Genomic DNA, 18009 nt, shown 5'->3' with positions numbered 1-18009 from the left:
ACAACATGTTTGTGTCCTGGAAATATTTTCCATACCCCTTTTTAATTCCTCCCTCCCTCACCTTTTGTCTCCTCCCCCATCCTTTTGCAATCACTAATGTGCTTTCTGTCACTGTGGATTAGTTTGATGAAACTGAATTTTAAATTTGAATTACTTTTATTTCCATAGAAACTGGACCAGGATCTTAATGAAGTCAAAGCTCGAGTGGAAGAACTGGACAGAAAATATTATGAAGTAAAAAATAAGAAAGATGAATTACAAAGTGAAAGAAAGTTAGTATAGACTAAGATACACATTGATTTTTTGAGTAATGTTAGTTGCTAGATGTTATGTGGTCTTTAAGTTACAAATTAACTGTACAGGCTTGTATTCTCTATTTGATTCTAAACTGTATACTGTTCATGCATCCTCATGTGTTTAAAGTTAAAGACAGTCTACTTTTTATTGATTAGTTACTTATGGAGAGAAGAGAATGCAGAACAGCAAGCACTTGCTGCTAAAAGAGAAGATCTTGAAAAGAAGCAACAACTTCTTAGAGCGGCAACGGGAAAGGTGATTCATCACCTCTGTTTACACTGAGTCATTGAGTTGTTACATAAGAAGTTACTACCTTTCAAGGTGTAGGTCATGGGTTCCAACTGATAAATAGGAGTAGAGTCTAAATTATCTTCTAAATATGAAATGATAGAGATTACTACACATACTATTAATAGTAGCACTTTTGATTTTCAGATAAAGAGCCCATTTTTAACACTACTGTTATAGAACAGAACCTATCATATAAGGTCTTAATATGTAGTTGGCATATTGTGAGGTGGTGATGTGTTTGTTGGAGAGGATGTTTAGTTTTATCACTGGTGGTGATATTTTAATATTTTTCACTTCTGACAATTTACAGGCCATTTTAAATGGAATAGACAGCATAAACAAAGTGCTAGACCACTTTCGTCGAAAAGGAATAAACCAGCATGTTCAAAATGGCTATCATGGCATTGTGATGAATAACTTTGAATGTGAACCAGCTTTCTACACATGTGTGGAAGTCACTGCTGGAAACAGGTTAAATCTTTTGCTTGATATTTAGCATTTTTAGAAGAGGTAATAAGAATAGCCTAAGAAACAACTTTTGTAGTTTTTATACAATATATCTTCCATTATCTTTTTATATTCTCGGTTCCTTAATTAAAGAAGTAGTTGCTAAGTATTTGTTCCTAATTATAGAAGCTTGAATTTTCCCCTTTTGGGGCTTTCTCCTTCCCCACCATTGGAATTTTTAAAGTGGTCTTATTTTTTTTCCAAAATCATTTGGACTATATAGGAAGAAAGTTAATTGTTTGATGCTTAAGTGTTTATAAAACTTTAATAGTGCACACCTGTAGTCCCAGCTGTGCAGGAGGCTGAGGTGGGAGGATTGCTTGACCCTAGGAGTTTGAGACTAGTTTGGGCAACATGGGGAGACCCTGTCTCAAAAAATAAAATGTAATAACAAAGATATGTCTTACTCTGTTTATATTTAGGTTATTTTATCACATTGTTGATTCAGATGAAGTCAGCACGAAGATTTTAATGGAGTTTAATAAAATGAATCTTCCTGGAGAGGTTACTTTTCTACCTCTTAACAAGTTAGATGTCAGGGATACTGCCTATCCTGAAACCAATGTGAGTCAATGTGTGATAAGGTCTCTCTTTTATTATATTACTTTTTATCACAGTCAAACACATGCTAGTGCCCAGGCATTATACACTGGGATTCAGTGGTCTATAAGATAAACATACCTGTCTTGTCATGGGCCATAGTGCTGAGTGGGTTTTGGGGAGGGAGACAGAAGTCACAGCCATGTTGGATATGGTGGTGCACGCTGGTAATTCCAGCTACTTGGGAGGCTGGGGTGGAAGGATCATTTGAGCCCAGGTGGTCTGGAGCAGCCTGGGCAACATAGCAAGACCCTGTCTCTTTAAAAAGAAAAAAAAAAGCCAAGATAGAAAACATCATTGCAAATGTGCAGTGTTAAAAGCATAAGTACAGATACTTTGAGAGCATATCTGGGAGTGACATAATTAAGGTTAGGGATTTGGAGAAAAATCCCCAAGGAACTGTTATGTAAAGTTTTACTTTTTAAAAAGAGTTTATAAATTGAATGAAAAAATGGCTAGTAAGGTGATAGACTCTGGAAGCATAATATTGCTTTTGTTACTAGCTAGTGCACTTTTACTCTCAGACACCATTCTTGGAAGAGTATAATTGCTTTGAGGTACTTGACTTCAGAATGTTGATGGTAGTATCAATTGTTTTACCATCCTCTGAAGTTAAAGCTGAAACCTCATGGGAATGATTAATAATTAAAGTGGAACATTAAGAATCTTGGAAGCTACCAAAGGATCTAGCGTTTTTTGCTATCACATCTGCAAATTGTCTTTGAAGTTTGGGAAAGGAAAATTGAGTCTCAAAAACAATGTATGAATGGAATGAGACACAAAGGAATACATGTAGCATGGTTCCATTTACACCACGTAAACAAAACTAAACTTAGATGAGGGCCAGGCTCCGTGGCTCACACCTGTAATCCCTGCACTTTGGGAGGCCAAGGTGGATGGATCACCTGAGGTCAGGAGTTCAGGACCAGCCTGGCCAACATGGTAAAACTCCATCTCTACTAAAAATAGGAAAAATTAGCTGGACATGGTGGTGGGCACCTGTAATCCCAGCTATTTGGGAGGCTGAGGTGGGAGACTAGCTTGAACCCGGGAGGTTGAGGTTACAGTGAGCCAAGATCATGCCACTGTACTTCATCCTGGCAACAGAGCAAGACTCCGTCTCAAAAAAATAAAGTAAATAAACTTAGATGATAGAACTAGGAAGTACAAGGAAATGATCAGCACAGTCCTGGTAGTGGTCACTTCTGGCAGGTAACCAGTATAGGTAACTGCTATGTGATTAGGAAAGGAGCACACTCATGGCTTCCGGGGTGTCAGCAGCATTCTATTTCTTGTGCTTTATGGTGGTAATGTTGGTGTTCTCTTTGTTAATTTACGTGGAACACTTACCTATGTTTTTCTGTATTGGGATATGTTTTCATAATTTAAAAAATTCTAAAAATCCTGTTCTAATAGTTTAGGAGAGAGAAAAAATGAAATTTTATCTGACAAAATATTTTCCTGAATATCTAATTTAGATATATAAAATAAGTAAAATTGAAACATTTTGAGGAAATACTATTTATATTTAGCCCGTTTATGTGAGAGGTACCATCCTATGTTTTGTATGTATTAACTCATTTGGTATTCACAACTTTATAAGGAAGGTATGTATTATCTACAGTGTTGTAGATAAAGTATTATCTGAGGAAGTTAAGCGGCTTGTCCACAGCACACATCTGATAAATGCTGAAACCAGTATTTGAAATTTGGTTAGTCTAGCTTCAGAACCACTAAGCTCTTTAACACTGTTTTGCCCTACTATTGAAAACCTTGATTACATGAGCAAAATTACCAGGATATTCTAGTGGAATGAGTCTTCTCACTACTATAGGAAAAACCCCAAGAGTTTTGAAATATAATGGTGTTTGTGGTTCATTTGTATTTCATAAAGATGTAATTTTGTAATTCTAAGTTTTTAGTTAACTATGTTGTGATCTGTTTGTTGACAAAATACTTTCATTTTTAGGATGCCATTCCTATGATCAGTAAACTGAGGTACAATCCCAGATTTGACAAAGCTTTCAAACATGTGTTTGGAAAGACACTTATTTGTCGTAGCATGGAAGTTTCAACCCAGCTGGCCCGTGCTTTCACTATGGACTGCATTACTTTGGAAGGTTTGTAGTAATTCTTAAACAGATTAATTCTAACAAATCATTTAAAACATATAATCTGTGTAATATGTCATCCTGAGCTGTTTGCATGTCTGATGAATGTATCTTACAGTATTTCATAGGCATTCTGGTTTTGAGAGTATTTGAAAAATTCATGCTTTGCCTTTGACTGGGCGTGGTGGCTCACGCTTGTAACTTCAGTAGTTTGGGAGGCCGAGGCAGGTGGATTACTTGAGGCTGTTGAAGACCAGCCTAGCCAACATGACAAAACCCCATTTTTACTAAAAATACAAAAAATTAGCCAGGTGTGGTGGTGCACACCTGTAATCCCTACTCGGTAGGCTGAGGCATGAGAATGGCTTAAACTCGGGAGGCAGAGGCTGCAGTGAGCCAAGATCACACCTGTACTCCAGCCTGGGTGACAGAGCCAGACCCTGGTTAAAAAAAAAAAATTACTTCCAATTCTACCATTTTTTAAATAGTTGGTTTGTTCAATTAGGAGTCCAGACAAGGTTCAGATATTTAGTTGATGTCTCTGAAGTGTAATCATTTGGTGTATAGCAGGGGTTCTTACTTAACCTTTTAGGCAGCGTGGACTCCTTTGGCTATTTGAAGCCTATGGATCCTTCCTCACAATTTCTTTTTACTTTTTTTCTTTTCTACAACAAAAGCCACATTCAACATAATTTTTAATGCATAAATTAAAATACTTTGGATCACAAAGGAAGTGAATTATATTGGCATGGTTATCACAATATTTAAAATCATAATTTTTTAATGTATTAAAAAAACAAGAATTAGTAGTAGGTCTAATAACTACTGTAAATTTGAAGTACTGATGCATGTAAACAGTATTTTGAGATCTGACAAGAGTAGTCTAATATGAAAATAGCTCTTCTTTTGGTAGCAAAGTTACAGGTACTAATACTACTACCGTGATTCTTGTCCTGTTCATTATAGATGGAAAGGTTAAATCTCATTTTGAGGTTAATAAAAATAAAGATGTAAATTTTTTTCCTACTCAAATTACAGATGTTCTGAATTTTATCTTTGGAATCCAGGTTGAGAACCTCCAGTATTACATACATATTTTTCAGGGTGGTTTAAATTATTTTCAGTTCTCAAGTAGTTAAAGCCTGTAGGTTAGTTATTTCATTATAAGTCATTTTATCATTGAATCAAAATGTTACACAAACTTACTACATATGTTTTCTTTATAGGTGACCAGGTCAGTCATCGGGGTGCTCTAACTGGAGGTTATTATGACACAAGGAAGTCTCGACTTGAATTGCAAAAAGATGTTAGAAAAGCAGAAGAAGAACTAGGTGAGCTTGAAGCAAAGCTCAATGAAAACCTGCGCAGAAATATTGAAAATATCTTTTTGTTTTGTGCATGATAGATACTGTGGGGAAAGAGCTGTTTTGGTTGCCATATATAATCTTTGGTTTTTCATATATATGTGAAAAATGTGTTGCATTTTATTAAGTTCAAGAGCTTATGTTTGTTTAGCTTTTGAAGACTAAGGAAAAAAATCTAAAAGCTATTTAATGATTCTTTGCTTAAGTGTTAAGTAGCTAATACCAGCGAGTCACTTTTGGAAGAAAATAACCCATGGAACACCAAAATAAAGGTTGTATCAGGCAAAAAAAGAGGAAACTGAGAAGGATCAGTCAGTGAATTGTACAAGAAAAACCTCGGTAATGCATTTTTTTCCTGTTAATTTATGTAAGCAAGAGAGTGTTTCAAGGAAGAGAGTGGGAGGCATCAGTAATGCTACATACTGCTTGGAATTCTAATATGTAAGGGCTGTCAGTTCATAATACTTGTGTGGTGGCACAGGCCTGTAGTCCCAGCTATTTAGGAGGCTGAGGCAGGAAGATCACTTGAGCTTGCAAGGTGGAGGTTGCAGTGAGCTGAGATCACACCACTGTACTCCAGCCTGGGTAACAGATTGAGACCCTGTCTCAAAAAAAAAAAAAAAAAAAAAAGGTGGGGAGGAATGAAAAATGTCTGCTAGATTTTACCGTCTTGAAGTTAATTCAGTGCAGATTTAATGGTAGTGGAGGAAATGGCTGTCAGATACCCAAGTCTGATTACCCATAGTTTTTTTTTTCACATAAAAATGGTGCTACATGAGGAGTGGTTAGTTCAGCTCACCAATGAAAGTTGTGCATGTGCATTTTCTTAAAACAACTATGGTGCCTTGGATAAGACAAAGTACTTTATGTGTGCTTCCCATTTTGCCTCACAAGTTGAAAAATACAGAGAATAGATACAAAGTTAATGATTAATGATTTAAAGCCAAGTGAAACTGTTCTCTTTTTTTTTTTTTTTTGAGACAAGAGTCTTGCTCTGTCGCCAGGCTGGAGTGCAGTGGCTTGCTCTTGGCTCACTGCAACATCTGCCTCCTGGGTTCAAGCGATTCTTCTGCCTCAGCCTCCCAAAACTGGCATTTTTAAAAAACTGCAGATTTATAACTTCTGTGCCATCAGTGCAAGCACAGAAAGAAAAATAAGCACCTGAGCTTTGGCCTTGCAGGGGTTTGCATATCACACTTTAAAGAACTGCCTAAATTTGGCAAGATGTTAACACCAAGAGAGTATGGGGAAATACTGAGAAAAAGGAGGATGTTGGCAGTATATACCAGCTGTCTTCCTGTATTTGATAATCCAGCTAGATTGAATTTCTTCTACATATGGCAAGAACTACTCTTTGTACATAAGCCCTTAACATAGTGCCTTAAGCATAATAACAGTAAATATTTGTTGAATGAAAAGATATTTAAAAGTATTTAATATTGTTAGATTTAACCTAGCCTTTTTTTTTAAGTCATTTATTCAGCGTCACCTAGCCTTTATAGTTTTCCAAGAATTTGTTTTGTTATAGCTTTTAGTAAAACAGAATACATGCTATTCTAAGAGTGAAATGGTAGGGTGAAATGAAATGTTTTAAGCTTCTTTATGATTGAACACATTTTGGGTAATATAGTTCAACATTGTTTTGGTCCACAAATTTGAGGACAAATTTACTTGGGGGTAAAGAAAAGGAAGGGATACACCGTGTTATGTCTGAAGAGAATTTAGAACATATGATATATTTATAACCTGGAGAGAATTTTCCTTAGCCTTGCATATGGATTAATAATGAAATTGATCAGTTGATGAACCAAATGCAACAGATTGAGACCCAGCAAAGGAAATTTAAAGCCTCTAGAGATAGCATATTATCAGAAATGAAGATGCTAAAAGAGAAGAGGCAGCAGTCAGAGAAAACCTTCATGCCTAAGGTTCGTAAGTGTATCTTTGGTTATAGATCAATTGTTATATATTAATTATATGGATCATACATTATATGAGTTGTTCTTGAATTTTACATGTTTCATTTTTGTTTGGACCTGTACTTTTGGGTTTTTTTTTTTTTTTTTTGAGACAGTCTTGCTTTGTCTCGCCTGGGCTAGAGTGCAGTGGTGTGATCTTGGCTCAGGGATTTTCCTGTCTCAGCATCCTGAGAAGCTGGGACTGCAGATGTTTGCTACCACAGCTGGCTAATTTTGTATTTTTAGTAGAGATAGGGGTTCACCAGCTGATCTGAAACTTCTTACCTCAGGTGATCCCCTGCCTGGGCCTTCCAAAGTGTTGGGATTATAGGTGTGAGCCACTGTGCCAGGGCTGGACCTGTCCTTTTGGATATCTCATCTATTTTACCATTCTTAAATCTATAGATATCCAGAGTCTACTATTGTTGGCATATTCAAACTTTCCACCTTCATTGAACAAACAGGCATTTGAAGCTATGTCATATTAGTACTGTCTGATGGTCAGTTTTTGTCAGTAACCATTTTTGTCTGAACCTCTATGGAATTAGTTGAATATTTGATTCCATTTTGTCCAGATTGTATTAAAATTAGGAAGCAAACTTACAAATGATAGTATGTTTCTGGTCTCATAAACTTGACAGTTTTGACAAATCTTTTATGTAGTACATTATAATACTAAAATTACAAAGAGCTTAAAAAAATAAAAAAAAATACCTACAGTTGTACCATCCCAACACATTCTGACTTTTTGTTCTTATAATATGCCTGAAGATTTTTGTATAATCACAGAATGTGATCTGTTCCACCCTGCTCCACCCATACTATTACATCATATTTTTCTTTTGCTAGAGTTCTAATTACCAAATTAATAAGAACCTAGTATTTGAGTTGATATGACTATGTATTTAGCTCACATCAAATATAGATTGTTTTAAAATTTTCACTATTTATAAGTAATACAGTGGCTAATACCTTATTAATAAATGGGTAATATCATACAGCAACGTAGCTTACAGAGTTTGGAGGCAAGCTTGCATGCTATGGAGTCTACCAGAGAGTCATTGAAAGCAGAACTGGGAACTGATTTGCTTTCTCAACTGAGTCTGGAAGATCAGAAGAGAGTAGATGCACTCAATGATGAGATTCGTCAACTTCAGCAGGCAAGTACAGCTGAGAGGTGAAAAAAATTCATTAGTAATTGGCTACTGTGAAAAGTAACTTTCTTGCTAACTAGGGAAGTAACAAAAGAACTGAGAAAATACTGAAATGAGGCTTGAACTTTTAATACCCATAAGAGTAAATAAGATTTTGTTTTTCTAAACCATTGTAGCTAGGTTAGGATTATACAAGAAATTTTCATTTCCTTACAATTTAGTTAATTAGCATTACTTATTAGTTGTAAGTATTGCTGTTAGTAAATTTGAGCTTGTTAGCCTTGCCATACTTATCTTACCACCTTTACATATTTAATGTTTTGATTAAACATTTTAATAATTGATTTTTTTAAATGCGTAGGTGTGAACCACCAACACCAATTCTAAAAAATGAAAAGCAGGAAAAGAAACTGTTTTTGATGGCATCCCTTATAAAAAGCCAGGCAAAGAAACATTAATTGATGAGAGAAAAATGAAGCATAGGGCTCTTTTGAAGAATATAAAATATTAAACTATCTTTCAGCTCATGTGAGCATAATAGAGAGGACAGCAGATGAGCAGTATTCCTGTATATGAAATGTGCATGCTTATGAAGACAACTAATTTTTTTTTTTCCTTAATTCTAGGAAAACAGACAGTTACTAAATGAAAGAATTAAATTAGAAGGTATTATTACTCGAGTAGAGACTTATCTCAATGAGAATCTGAGAAAACGCTTGGACCAAGTAGAACAGGTGTGTCTGTGTGTGTGTGTTTTAAGGGCTCTTTGATGACCATGACTTACTGCAAGTGGTTATATCAGAGGCTCTGATCGAAAGTGTGGGCTTTGGGGACAGAAAGCTTACTGTTTGTGGGCCTTGGGTTGGACTTCTAGTACTGCCTCCTAGTGTGTGATTTTGGACAAGTCATGTAGTATTTCTAAGCCTCAGTTTCTTCTAGTGTAAAATAAGCGTTATAGTACTTGTTTTATATAATTGCTATCCTGGCACATTTTAAGTACTTAGTAAATGTTAATATTTTCACAGTGGTGATTAGATGCTTGGAAATTTTCTAGTAATTATGTCATTTTTTCTTCTCTTTAATGAATACTTTAAGTATTTGTAATTATATGAAGTATGTGAATTTTTTGGTTTTCTTGAAAGTTTATTCAGATAATAGCTATAGAAAATGTTGGCAGTCATAACATTTGAAACTAATGGAATTTTTATTTTTTGTTATAGGAACTTAATGAGCTGAGAGAGACAGAAGGGGGTACTGTTCTCACTGCCACAACATCAGAACTTGAAGCCATCAATAAAAGAGTGAAAGACACTATGGCACGATCAGAAGGTGAATTTTTATGTAGTAAAATTTTGTTTATTACAGAACGAAATGTTCAAATAGGCAGAAGCACGTACTAATGATTTTTTTTCCGTCATTATAAACAATGTGTGAATGGAATTTAGTAAGTTGACTATAAATAGTAACTTTTAGTTTTACTGAAATGTTTGTGACAATTTTGAGACCATAAAGGATTCATTTTGTTGATAAAATATGAAATACCTGACTCAAGTTGCTGTTATCAGTTGCTAAGAAAATAATTTTAGTTTATAAGCATTAACATTGAATAATGAAAATTATATATTTGAGTGACTCATAAACTCCTAGTTTTAGACTGACTTAAGTGGTTCGTAGATTTTCACAGAAAATTTTAAACACTGATAAAACCTAAAACCTATTTTGGTAGGTTTGACCATAAAAATCTTTACTCAAATGCTATAACACTGGCTTTAAAATAGGGCGTGGTGGCTCACGCCTGTAATTGCAGCACTTTGGGAGGCTGAGGCCGGCGGATCACAAGGTCAAGCGTTCGAGACCAGCCTGGCCAACATGTGAAACCCCGTCTCTAAAAAAGAAAAAATAAATAAAGGTATTATAGCCTGATTTTGTTTTTTTCCCCATCTTAGATTTGGACAATTCCATTGATAAAACAGAAGCTGGAATTAAGGAGCTTCAAAAGAGTATGGAGCGCTGGAAAAATATGGAAAAAGAACATATGGATGCTATAAATCATGATACTAAAGAACTGGAAAAGATGACAAATCGGCAAGGCATGCTGTTGAAGAAGAAAGAAGAGTGTATGAAGAAAATTCGAGAACTCGGATCACTACCCCAGGAAGCATTTGAAAAGTACCAGACACTAAGCCTCAAACAGGTTGGTTTTAAATAAGAAGTCTTGTTACAAATTGCTTGGTATGTAAATTTATTTATATTAATACATACTTTTTCTTTTTATAGTTGTTTCGAAAACTTGAGCAGTGCAACACTGAATTAAAGAAGTATAGCCATGTTAACAAAAAGGCTTTGGATCAGTTTGTAAATTTCTCTGAGCAGAAAGAAAAGTTAATAAAGCGACAAGAAGAGTTAGATAGAGGTTACAAGTCAATCATGGAGCTGATGAATGTACTTGAACTTCGGAAATACGAAGCTATTCAGTTAACTTTCAAACAGGTGTGTTTCGCTTTATAGTTAAAACATACACAGGACCAAAGCTTCAGGCCTTACTCAGTTTGTAAAGATTTTAAAGCTTTTTTTCCTCATTAACAGGTAGATCTAATACATGTGAACAAATCCAGCATATAGGTTGTTAACATACAGTAACTTGAATGTTTTACACAGCCCTTAGAAGGATCTGGTCTGTTATTGTTAAGATTAAAAAATAATTGTTTGCTTTTAAATATTTTATTTAAGTTGTATGTATAATTCTACCTAAGCAAAATTTATATTTCAATTTTTTTTTTTTTAAGGTATCCAAGAACTTCAGTGAAGTATTCCAGAAGTTAGTACCTGGTGGCAAAGCTACCTTGGTGATGAAGAAAGGAGATGTGGAGGGCAGTCAGTCTCAAGATGAAGGAGAAGGGAGTGGTGAGAGTGAGAGGGGTTCTGGCTCACAAAGCAGTGTCCCGTCAGTTGACCAGTTTACTGGAGTTGGAATTAGGGTAAAATACCTTTACATTCCATTTTCCTCAAAGCATTACCATAATAGAATTTATAGTATCTTTTGCAAATCTGATTGGTGCATTATATTTCTCAAGTTATTTTTGAGAGACGGTGATTCCACCCTTTAGGATATTAACTCATAATATGTTTATTCTTAGGTGTCATTTACAGGAAAACAAGGTGAAATGAGAGAAATGCAACAGCTTTCAGGTGGACAGAAGTCCTTGGTAGCCCTTGCTCTGATTTTTGCCATTCAGAAATGTGACCCCGCTCCTTTTTACTTGTTTGATGAGATTGACCAGGCTCTGGATGCTCAGCACAGAAAGGCTGTGTCAGGTACAGTTTCAGTTTTGTATTTCACAATAAGCTGGTAATATTTGCTGATGTATGTATGAAAAAACTCAGGCAGTTTTGAATTTTAGTAAGAGTAAAGATAGTTGCTTTTTAAATTTTCAGATCTGAAAAGAGAAATTTATTAAAGTACTATCTTATTTTTACAGATATGATTATGGAACTTGCTGTACATGCTCAGTTTATTACAACTACGTTTAGGCCTGAACTGCTGGAGTCAGCTGACAAATTCTATGGTGTAAAGTTCAGAAACAAGGTAATTTTATTTTACATGGAGTTTGTTTGTATTTAATCCATTATGTTCGCTGAATTCTGGTTTTATGTTACTTCAACAGTGAAAGAAAACTTAGAAAGTCGTTGCTTATCTGATGCCTTTGTATAGAAAAAACTTTTCCTTCAGGTAACTATGAAGTTTAGCAATATTTTAATGGCATTGCATTGGTTTTATTTTCGTTGGCATTAACAAACAGTATCTTTCTGTCCAGTCTATTCAATGCTTCTGTAATGCACAGTCTTTAAGAATTACATATGTTCATTTGTATGGACGCATAGCTCTTCATGGGTATCTTCCCAACCTTAAAATTCTTGATGAAATAGCAAAGTAATAGAAAGTGAACAAAAAGGTAGCTTAGATGTTTAGGCATGGTATTTATTTTTTTCTGAGCATTAAAATACCTATTTTTAAAAAATCCATGCAGTGAACACCACTGTAAATAAAGGGTGTTGTTGTTTTTTTTTTTTTTGAGACAGTCTCACTCTGTCACCCAGGCTCAATCGATTTCAGTGGCACAGTCTTGGCCACTGCAGCCTCCGCCCCCTGGGTTTAAGCAATTCTCCTGCCTCAGCTTCCTGAGTAGCTGGTATTACAGGTGCCTGCCACCATGCCTGGCTAATTTTTGTGTTTTTAGTAGACAGGGTTTCACCATCTTGGCCAAGCTGGCCTTGAACTCCTGATCTCGTGATCCAGTCACCTCGGCCTCCCAAAGTGCCGGGATTACAGGTGTGAGCCACCCTGCCCGGCCAGTAAATAAAAGTTTTATGAGTCAGTGCCTTCAGAATTATTTTACTTAATATATAAAATATAGGTGATAGGCTGTATATATTATTACCCTATACATTGCAAACACTGATGTATTTAACATTTATTCCTCAGGTTAGCCATATTGATGTGATCACAGCAGAGATGGCCAAAGACTTTGTAGAAGATGATACCACACATGGTTAATTGGAAAATACTACCTACTGGTTTGGGAGATGTGTATAGTAATATGATTATTATACCCAGGAACTGTAAATTTGAACCTAAATATTTGGCCATTATTAGTAGTTTTCAGATTTAAAGCATCATAGCCCTTTTATATTTGTCTTTGTATTTTATAAGATACTCTGTAATGTTTCTACCTATAGTTTAAGAATTTTATTTCCTGTACAACTTTTTGTAAAATGTCCTGCTCCTATTTTAAATCTTTTGAAACATGCTAAATATTCTTTCCTAATTATTTTATCACTTATACTGCCTTTTTTTAATAGCTTCAATTAAATAATCGGTTTTATGACTAATTTAGTGTTTTCTGTGGCTTTTCATTTGTCATTGTCTCTTCCAGTGAGAACACTAATGGGATTGGATGTAAGGTCTCATTTTAACTTAACCTCTTTAAAAGGCTTGTCTCCAAATAGAGTTACATTTGAGGTATTGAGGGTTAGGACTTCTTCAACATGTGAATTTGGGAAGGAGGGAAACACAAAATCGGCCCCTGCCATGGTGTATTTATCATTGATATATTACTGTCAACTAAACTCAAGATTTTATTCAGATTTTACTAGTTTTTCCACTGAGGCCCTTTCTCTTTTCTAGGATCCCACAGAGGATACTACAACAGTTTCCCTGTCACTGTTTATCACATCTTGACAATTTTGAGGAACACTCAAATATTTTGCAGGTTCCTCAAATTGGGTTTGTCTGATATTTTTCTCATGGTTAGACTATACCACAGAAGTGAAGTATTCTCATTACTTCATCAAATAGTACATATTAACATGCCTTATCACTGATGTTTACCTTGATCACCTACCCAACAGATTCTTCATTGTGAAGTTACATTTTTTCCCTTTCCATACTCTTTTCTTTGAAAGCAGTTCTTTGAGTGCAGCCCTCACTGGGGGTCTCTTGTGACCCTGAAAAACTACCTTAATAGGCCTCGTAGCTTTTTTTGTAGATTTGAGATTTTCTACAAAGACAATCGTCTTCTGCAAGTAACAGGCAATTTCTTCCTTTCAAATATTTACCTTTCATTTCTTTTTCTTGTTTATGCTTGTTATCTGCAGGATAATTTGTTAGGAGCTACTCTTCCATCATTGGAAACCAGAAATACCTAAAGAGATACTTTTAAAATAATAAAGAAATAGTAATCGGACTTTAAATTGAATTTTAAAATGTGCATTTGCTTTGGGTTTTCATTTTGGCTGAATCTTTAGAGTTTAACTGTTTGGTATATTATTTATGCTTTATAGCTTTGCTATAACATCTATAATAGACAATTTGGTATATGTTCTATCTACGACTCCATTCAAAGAGTTATGTAACTATAATATCTAATATTTCTACCATTTTTCTTACACATTTACCCAATAATTTTTCTTAAACATCTACCTAGGAATATTCATCGTGAATGCTTAGTATCTAGTTTACGATTTGTAGATTTGCTCTGGTATGACCAACCTGTTATACTACAGAATTTGGTATAAGATAAATTCCATCTGAGACTCAGTTCAACGGATGTTATAGCATCATTCTAGATAGATTCGCTCTGATATGACCAACCCGTTATCCTACAGAATTTGGTGTAAGGCAGATTCTGAGACTCAGATCAAGGGATGTTACAGACATAGCATCATTCTAGAACTTCTTAATACTGTTCTTAAGCATTTCCCCAAGGATATTAGTATAATGAAATGCCAGTAGATTTATAACAAGCACCTAAATAATGAAACAAGATAAAATATTTTTAAAAGCCTGTGTTCTTTGCTATATATCTTAGTCATAAATTACTAACTAATGAAACTGAGTAGAAAAATGACCATCCTGAGCATAATTAACTCAGAAACTTAGAGGAACGACAGACATTTACCCAAGGAGTTAGCCAATGATTCATAAGAAAATCTAAGTAAGTGCTTCTCTGTAGCTGGATAGTCCTTTCCTCGAAGTAATACTGATTCCTCAACTTGGAGATTTTGTTATTACTATTACAGATGCATTACATTCACCATAGAAGTGAACATATATTTTAAGAGATGAGGGTCTCACCCCATTTTTCTAGGCTGGAGTGCAGTGGCAGGATCACAGCTCAGTGTGACCTTGAACTCCTGGGCTCAGGTGATTTGCTTTGGCTTGCCAATATTAATATTTTGGTGCATTTCCTTCAAATCTTCATAAGTTTTGTGGTTTATGTTTATTCTAGGTATATAATTTTATATCCAGAGCTTTCATTTAGTAATACAATATATTCCTGTTTTAATGCTTTGGAAACAAAATTTTAATAGCTATATACCATTCTGTCAAATGGAAGTAGCATAATTTACTTAAATACCCCACTGGAGGCTTAGATCAAAGACGAATTAAAAAACATCACCTTTTTTTTTTTGAAACACCTTCACTCTTGTTGCCTGGGCTGAATTGCAATGGCACAATCTCTAATCACCACAACCTCTGCCTCCCGGTTCAAGCGATTCTCCTGCCTCTCAAGTAACTGGGATCATGTGCCACCTTGCTCAGCTAATTTTGCATTTTTAGTAGAGATGGGGTTTCTCCATATTGGTCAGGCTGGTCTCGAACTCCTGATCTCAAATGATATGCCCGCGTTGGCCCTCCCAAAGTGGTGAGATTACAGGCGTGGGATTAACATTTTTATACATAAAAACTACTGAAATTTAGGATTATTTTTCCTAGCATAGATTCCTAGAAGTCAGTGTGAATATAAGGATTTTTGTATGCTTTTTATACTCTTGTGAAAAATGTAAAATATGAAATGGTTAGTATTTAGATTAAGGGTTTGTCTATTCAAAATAAGTGAAAAAGTAATTTTAGGAAATCATGCAATTTATAGAAATGATTTTACTGTGAATAATATAGTCAATAGAAAAGTGAAAACTGACTTTGGGAGGATTTCTTTTTTAAAAGTAAGCCATAGCAAACTTGTCTTTGGAAATACTTGGTTAATTCTTAAAAGGTTTTTCTCTTTTAACAACTCTCTAGATAAAGGACTAGTACTTTGATTTAGCTTCCCACAAAGGGAGAAAATACCAGTGTTTAAGTAAAGTGAACAGTATTCAGATTTCACTATCACCCAGCAAATGGTCTTACACAGGATACAGCTTCCAGTTGGATGCTTCCCACATAAGTGTAGAGATTATGTTCTGTCTTAAGGATTTAAGAAATCCTTTTCTTAAAAATTCTTCTAGATGTAGTGGCTCACACCTATATTACCAGCATTTTTTACAAGCTGGAGAGCCAGGAGTTTGAAAGCTGGCAGCATGTCAGACCCCATTTCTACAAAAAAATTAAAAATTAGCTGGGTGTGGTGGCTACACCTGTAGTCCCAGCTGCTTGGGAGGCTGAGGTGGAAGGGGTCACTTGAGCCTGGGAGGTTGAGGCTACAGTGAGCCATGATGGTGCCACTGCAATCCAGTGTGGGCAACAGAGCAAGACCATGTCTCCAAAAAAAAGTGTTAATATTTAAGAAATAGTATTCATTCTGTGTCTTTTTACTCAGCCATATCTCCTTTTCCTGGAACACTAATAATCCAGGTTTGTGTATTTATGCTTAGTCTGATGTTTTAAACGGAGGGAAGTGTAAATGGAACCAGTTGCACATTAATGCAGTTTAAATGGTGACAGCAAAGTGTTAGTCTGCTACATAGAAGTTAGGAGGATTTTTCCTTCCCTACTTGGTATTTTCTTTTAAAGAGAAGATAGGGTCTCACTCTGTCGTTCAGGCTGGAGTACAGTGATTCAATCATAACTCACTGCAGTCTCCAACTCCTGGGCTCAAGGGTTCCTCCCACCACACCCTCCCAAGTAGGTAGGTAGAATTACAGGTGTGTGCTAGCACACCAGCTGATTTCTGGTTTTTTATTTTGTTTTTAGTAGAGACAGGGGTTTCACTTTGCCCAGACTAGTCTCAAACTCCTGGCCTCAAGTGATCCTTGGCTTCTCAAAGTGTTAGAATTACAGGTGTGAGTCATTACACCTGGCCCTTTTTGTTTTAAAATTATATGTAATTAGGTAGAAATTATCTTCTAATTTTGTGTGCAGATTGAGCAACAGTGATAATCCTTGTTTCCTTAGTTTTATATTTTGGAAGAAACAGTTCTTCCTTTTCATTTGGTAAATGTAGTAACAATCTATTTGAACTGCTTATTGTCTAGAAATGTCAACAGCTTTTATTTCGGTCACATTAAGTAATTCTTGATAAAGTGGGTTAACATTTCTAGAAGGAGTATTACTTTGGCAAGAGTTCAGATTTTGCAAAACATGTCCTCTTAAAAATGGCTTTCATGTCTACACTTAGGACTTCACAGGATATATTTAGATCCAGAGATACAAAAGTTTTTAGTTTTTTTTTTTTTTTTTTTTTTTTTTTTAATAGAGATGGGGTTTCACCATGTTGGCCAGGCTGGTCTCGATCTCCTGACCTCAGGTGATCCGCCAGCCTCGGCCTCCCAAAGTGCTGGGATTACAGGTGTGAGCAACTGCGCCTGGCCAAAATTTTTTAGTTTAATACTTTAATTTTATAGATGAGGAAATTTGAAGCCCAGATTAGGTAGGCAACCCAAATGAATAAATGAGCACACACAGCTTAATAACCAACAGAGCCAGAACCAAGTTTTGGCTTTCTTGCTTCAGAAGTAGACAGACTAATACATCAGCTCTTTCTTTCTCCCAGGGTAACTATGAAAATGGGAGAGATGTAGTACAGTGTTGACTGATCCTCTACATGACAGAGAGAAACAGATTTAAGGGTATGGTTCACCATCATCTCTGGTTTTCTTTGCCTTTGCCTCCCCAGTCCTATTTTCTTTAGACTGCACCTATTTAGGTACGCTCTGATCACTTGTCTCAGTGTCCTAGGGGGACTGGATTACTCCTGGCTGCCAATCTTCTGCATGAAAGATGCCAGCATGGCTCTATAAATCTGCCACCGTGTGGCACTCACTTTCCCCTTCCTAGAGACAGAGAGTCTCCTGGGTGTAAGAGCCCTTGTGGCAGCCAGTAATTGCACAGGGACATGAGGCAGCCTGGCAGTTAGGTTTGCAAGGAGCACATGGATACATTTCCTCTCTCAAGTCCTCACATTGGTTGGTATAAGTCTAGGTTTGAATGTTTTCTCTTATGGATACT

The 18009-nt window shown here is 35.7% G+C and overlaps 1 protein-coding gene across 1 annotated transcript in view; it reads left to right on the top strand.

The window, feature by feature from the left end:
• SMC3 (structural maintenance of chromosomes 3) overlaps window positions 1-13172 on the top strand; it is a 35859-nt gene extending 22687 nt beyond the window's left edge. Inside the window, exons 14-29 of the mRNA XM_012450195.3 lie at window positions 169-272; window positions 453-552; window positions 899-1059; window positions 1518-1659; window positions 3665-3815; window positions 5033-5185; window positions 6947-7098; window positions 8130-8288; window positions 8909-9016; window positions 9503-9611; window positions 10229-10476; window positions 10560-10772; window positions 11069-11260; window positions 11420-11597; window positions 11762-11868; window positions 12766-13172. Of these exons, the coding sequence (XP_012305618.1) occupies window positions 169-272; window positions 453-552; window positions 899-1059; window positions 1518-1659; window positions 3665-3815; window positions 5033-5185; window positions 6947-7098; window positions 8130-8288; window positions 8909-9016; window positions 9503-9611; window positions 10229-10476; window positions 10560-10772; window positions 11069-11260; window positions 11420-11597; window positions 11762-11868; window positions 12766-12837 (2349 nt within the window). The 3' untranslated portion in view covers window positions 12838-13172. The remainder of the gene's footprint in view (window positions 1-168; window positions 273-452; window positions 553-898; window positions 1060-1517; window positions 1660-3664; window positions 3816-5032; window positions 5186-6946; window positions 7099-8129; window positions 8289-8908; window positions 9017-9502; window positions 9612-10228; window positions 10477-10559; window positions 10773-11068; window positions 11261-11419; window positions 11598-11761; window positions 11869-12765) is intronic.
• The last annotated feature ends 4837 nt before the right edge of the window (window positions 13173-18009 follow it).

This window comes from Aotus nancymaae, unplaced genomic scaffold, assembly GCF_030222135.1.
Source record: "Aotus nancymaae isolate 86718 unplaced genomic scaffold, 86718_ANA_hifiasm-v0.15.2.pri h1tg000010l, whole genome shotgun sequence".
Classification (NCBI taxonomy): Eukaryota; Metazoa; Chordata; class Mammalia; order Primates; family Aotidae; genus Aotus; species Aotus nancymaae.
The sequence above is the reverse complement of the archived record's forward strand: the minus strand, read 5'-3'. Positions and strand labels throughout refer to the sequence as shown.